This window comes from Haliaeetus leucocephalus, unplaced genomic scaffold (assembly GCF_000737465.1).
Source record: "Haliaeetus leucocephalus isolate CR32 unplaced genomic scaffold, Haliaeetus_leucocephalus-4.0 Scaffold92, whole genome shotgun sequence".
NCBI classification, from domain to species: domain Eukaryota; kingdom Metazoa; phylum Chordata; class Aves; order Accipitriformes; family Accipitridae; genus Haliaeetus; species Haliaeetus leucocephalus.
The window spans coordinates 195553-199845 of NW_010972528.1; the positions used below are offsets into that span (position 1 = coordinate 195553).

The following is a 4293-nucleotide window of genomic DNA, read 5'->3' on the forward strand; positions in this document are numbered from 1 at the left end:
GCTCAGCAGGCCACGCGGCACAGGCACAGCCGCAGCAGGTACACGCGGGAGGAAGGGACCCTACTGGGACCCCTTGGCAGAGATGGGTGCAACATGATGGGTGGTAACCTGAGGGTCACGGCCGGGGAGGGGGGATGACGGACGACACAGTCACCAGGGAGCAGGCAAGACCTGGATGCCCTCCAGCCCCGCCGTGACTATTGCCTGGTCCCAGCCCAGCTGCTCTGGAGGGGCTGGGGGGGGGGTGGGCATCCCCCCCTGTTCTGAGGCTGGAGCCATCAAGCAACACTGGGGCAGAGGGGCTGAGGCCATGGGGAGGGGCAAGGGGAGGGGGAGGTCAGGTCCATCATTAGCACCATGGTGGTGGGGGCGGTTTGGGGAGGGAGCCAGGGTCAGACCCACTCCTGCAAGGAGCGCTTGCAGTACAAGAGCATTCGGGGCGTGCCCTTCCTCTGCATCTGGACGATGACATAGATGAGGCCGAGGATGCAGAGCAGCAGCACCAGCAGCACCAGCACCATGACGACACTCATGGTGCGTGTGTACTCGTCGATCTGCACCACCACGTCCACGTCCCCGCCCGGCTGGCGGCCACCCTCGCTGTAATCCTCCTCGTCTTCCTCCTCTTCCTCCTCGTCTTCCTCCTCCTTGCCTTCGGTTCGCCCGTCCCCATTGGGGTTGAAGGGGGGTCGGTCCCCATCAGGCCAGCGAGGATGAGGGTCTGGGACCAGCTCCGTGTGACAGCCCATGAAGTCCCGTAGGATGGATTTGGGATAACCTGGCTCGGTCTTGAGCCGCTCGTTGTCAAATTTCCAGTACTTTGTGCCTCTGTAGAAGTAGGTGGAGGCTGGGGGGGGGGAGGAAGATGGAGGTGAGGGGTAAGTGGGCAGGCACAGGACATTCCTGCGGATGCCCAGGACAGCAGGTTTTGCTCTGGGACCGGTGAAACCCTTCAGAAAGGGCTTCACTGCTGACTCCCAGGCATCCTCCCGGCCTCCATCCCGCATGGCCAGGCTACCAGAGGGGTGACCCCATCCCCTCTGGTCCCACCCCTGCTGCCCACCCTTCTTCTCCTCCTCTACTTACAGGCATCCGGGCTGAGGAAGGCACCCTTGGGTGAGGGAGGGATGCCCACCCAGACAGAGATGGGTTTTGGGTACCCAGGGTCCACCGAGCGGGTGTCCTCGTTAAAGCGCCAGTATCTGGAGGAGGGAGGCAGTGAGCAGGCGAGGAGCAAGGGGGGGCTCCACCACCCGCCATGCCCACCCCTGCCAGGGGCCAGGAGGTGGCAGAGCAGGGAGAAGGACCCCACAGCCACTCACCTGTCCCCACGGAAGAAGAAGGTGTGCCCCGTGGGTTCCCACCAGATGGCTGCGTCGATGCTGTCGTAGGGGATGCCCTGTCCGTAGGTGACCAGGGGCTGCGGGTACCCAGGCTCCAGGTTGGCTTCTCGGAAGAGCCAGTACCGGTCACCTGGAGGGGGAGGGGATGGAGAAGGGGGGGTGAGCCGGCAATGCCCACTGCTGTGGCAGGGACACATGTGGACAGTGACGGGGATGCGATGCCTGTCCCTTTGGGATCAGGCAGCAGATCTGGCTGGGGAGGGGGATCAGGATGCGATGAAGCCAACCAGTTTTCAGCAGCCTGGGAGGGGGCACTGGGGGCCCCCCTCCACCTCAGCCCTCCCACCCAGATTCCCTGCTCACCTTTAAAGAAGACGAACCTCCCATCATGTCTCTCATAGGCGGCATCGATGTCCCCGGGGAGGCCCCGCCAGAAGTGCCCAATGGGCATGGGGTAGTTGTCCAGCACCCGGTTGTGCCGGACCCTCCAGAACCACCGGCCCTGGTGGGAAACGGGGTGTTGACAGAGGACAGGGGGATGCAGGGACACAGTCCCAGTGCCAGGCATCTCGCCAGGGTGTCCTCCCACCCAGGGACCCACCACATCCCCAGGGAAGGGGCAGGAGGGGGTCCCAGCTGGTACCTTGAACACAAACATCTCCCCACGCAGCACCGCCACTGTGTCGAAGTTCCCATCACAGATGTTGGGGCCATACTGATCAGGTCGGTCTGGGCTGCCAGGTTTGGGGGGCCGCTCCGGTTTCCCTGGGGGGGGCGGTTTAGGGGGTCTCTGGTCTGGCCTGCCAGGTCTCCGGGGTGTCATGGTGGGCAAAGGCTTGGTGGGCTGAGGGTGCCCGTCCGCGGTACCTGGATCGGGTGGGCGAGAGAAGGCATGGGGTAATGCAGACCAGCAGCACCCGTGCCTCAGTTTCCCCAGGCACATGCCACAGATCCCACCTCTGGGCTGATCCCCCACCCAGCTCCTCACCGTACAGCTGCTGGATGCCCTTGAGGTCATCCTCAGGCAACTGGAAGTTCTCCGTGTCCATCCACTGGTAGAAGGGGGCCATGATAGCGCTGGGGTTGCTGGAGTGCTCCAAGCCCAGTGAGTGCCCCAGCTCGTGCACGGCCACCAAGAAAAGGTTGTTCCCTGCAGGGAAAGGCACCGTCAGCAAGACGGGGTGGAGGACACGACGCATGGGGTGGGTCCTTGGCCCCAACACCCTGCGATGAGAGTGCTCTGCTGGGAGCTGCCTGCATCACCCATGGTGGAGCTGCTCTTCCTGCCACTCCTGCCCACACCAGCACATCCCCCGCCATCAAACCCAAGGGGCCACCAGGCTCCTCTGATTGTCTTCACCACCTCCTTAGCCCTCAACTCACCAGACACATCTGTGTTCTCCAGCGTCCAGGGCTCATCTGAATCGAAATGCGTGTCCCCCCCCATGCCAGGACCGGGAAAATAGGCGTGAGCCAAAAACCCCCCGACGCCGTCGAAGGGGGAGCTGTCTCCGTGGAAGCCGGAGGCAAAGAGCACCATGATGTCGGCCTCCTTCTTCCGCTTCTGCCGGATGTCCTCGTAGGGCACCTCCCGGAAAACCAGCGGCGTGGCTTGCTCCCACACCCGGAAGGCTCGGCGGACGGCCTCGTACGAGTGGTACCGACCCAGCTTCTCCGTGTAGTTTTGGATGCTGGGGGTACAGAGGTCACTGGGGACGGCCCGGGACAGCGCTTGCTCCCCGAGGGGGTCCATGGCTCTCCATGGGCTGGGGGCGGGCGGGAAGCCCCAGAGACGTTGGGTACCTGAAGGTGAGATGGCTCTGGCTCCAGCGTCGCCCCGTCAGCGCGTACCGCTTCCGCCGCATGTTGGACTTCATCCGTGCCCCAAACTGGTCCGGGACCCCGCAGGGCCATGTTTCCTCCCCCGACCGGGGGGGGGGGGGGGCATCGAGCCAGAGCTCAGCCCACCGTGGCCAAGGTCCCCAAGGGGTTACAGCAGCCACAGCTGGCGAGGGAGCTCTCCTGGCTGCAGGGGTGTAGCCCCCAAAAGGGGAGATGCAGCTCCCATGGGAGACAGCACTCACAATTCCAGGTGCAGGCAGAGCTCCGGGGCTGGCGGGCAAAGCCAAAGAGCCCGGGAGCGGAGCTGCCTCCTGCTAGAGCAAGAGGACATGGAGAAACTCACGCCTTGGTCTCCTCATCCAGGACGCCGGTGACGGTGATGCCGTAAAACTTCTGCATCTCGGCGAGGGCCAAGGAGAAGGTCTGAGCCGAGCGCATGGTGGACATCTGCCGGCTGGGCTGCGGCAGGTAGCCGTAGAGCCGCAGCCATGCCTGCGCCGGGGAGAGCCAAGCGTGAGGCCGCGGCGGGGAACGGCCCGATGGGGGGACCTGGAGCTCCCTGGGGAGACCCCGGCGAGGCAGGATCCGGCCCACCACCCGCTGCCGCCCCAGGCCGATCCCCCCTCACGGGGCGTCCATGCCAGCTTCCCGGGGCAAATGCCGCACCCAAGCAGGCAGGGCAGGCAGCACGGGCAAGCTGGAGCACGCAGGCAGCGGTTGGGGGGGCAGGGAACAGAGCCCCAGTCCTTCCCCACAGCGTGGAGGGGGGGGGGAACAAAACCTCCGATTTGAGGGGGCTGTCGGTCACCCTGACCCCGAAGAGAAGGCAGCTGGCAGGGGGCCAGCCTGCCCGCAGGCTGCCTGTCTCCCTGTCCTCCTCCGGAGGTGTCCCTCAGGAGCTGCAGACAGACGTGGGGCCAGGCCCCCCCCCCACCAGGGCCCCCCCGCCCCGGCCTCCACCCACAAAGGGGCTTCTGTCCTTCGGGGCCGGCAGCCCCCCGGGGGGCGGGACCGGGGCCCCCGGAGAGGGGCAGCGGGCAGGAGGGGAGCCTGGGGTGTGCCGGGTCTCTTCCTTCCTGCAGCAGCCTCCACCTCCCCTTGTCCTTTT

At 65.5% G+C, this 4293-nt stretch overlaps 1 protein-coding gene across 1 annotated transcript; it reads right to left on the minus strand.

Moving 5' to 3' along the window:
- Positions 1–311: 311 nt before the first annotated feature.
- Positions 312–3677, minus strand: MMP15 (matrix metallopeptidase 15 (membrane-inserted)). Its single transcript, XM_010582988.1, has 9 exons — positions 3531–3677; positions 3147–3301; positions 2727–3034; positions 2332–2493; positions 1987–2210; positions 1707–1845; positions 1323–1473; positions 1087–1202; positions 312–847 (listed from the first exon to the last, which is right to left on the minus strand). The coding sequence occupies exons 1-9, from the start codon at positions 3630–3632 to the stop codon at positions 393–395; spliced, it is 1812 nt and encodes a 603-aa protein (XP_010581290.1). The 5' UTR covers positions 3633–3677; the 3' UTR covers positions 312–392.
- Positions 3678–4293: the final 616 nt, after the last annotated feature.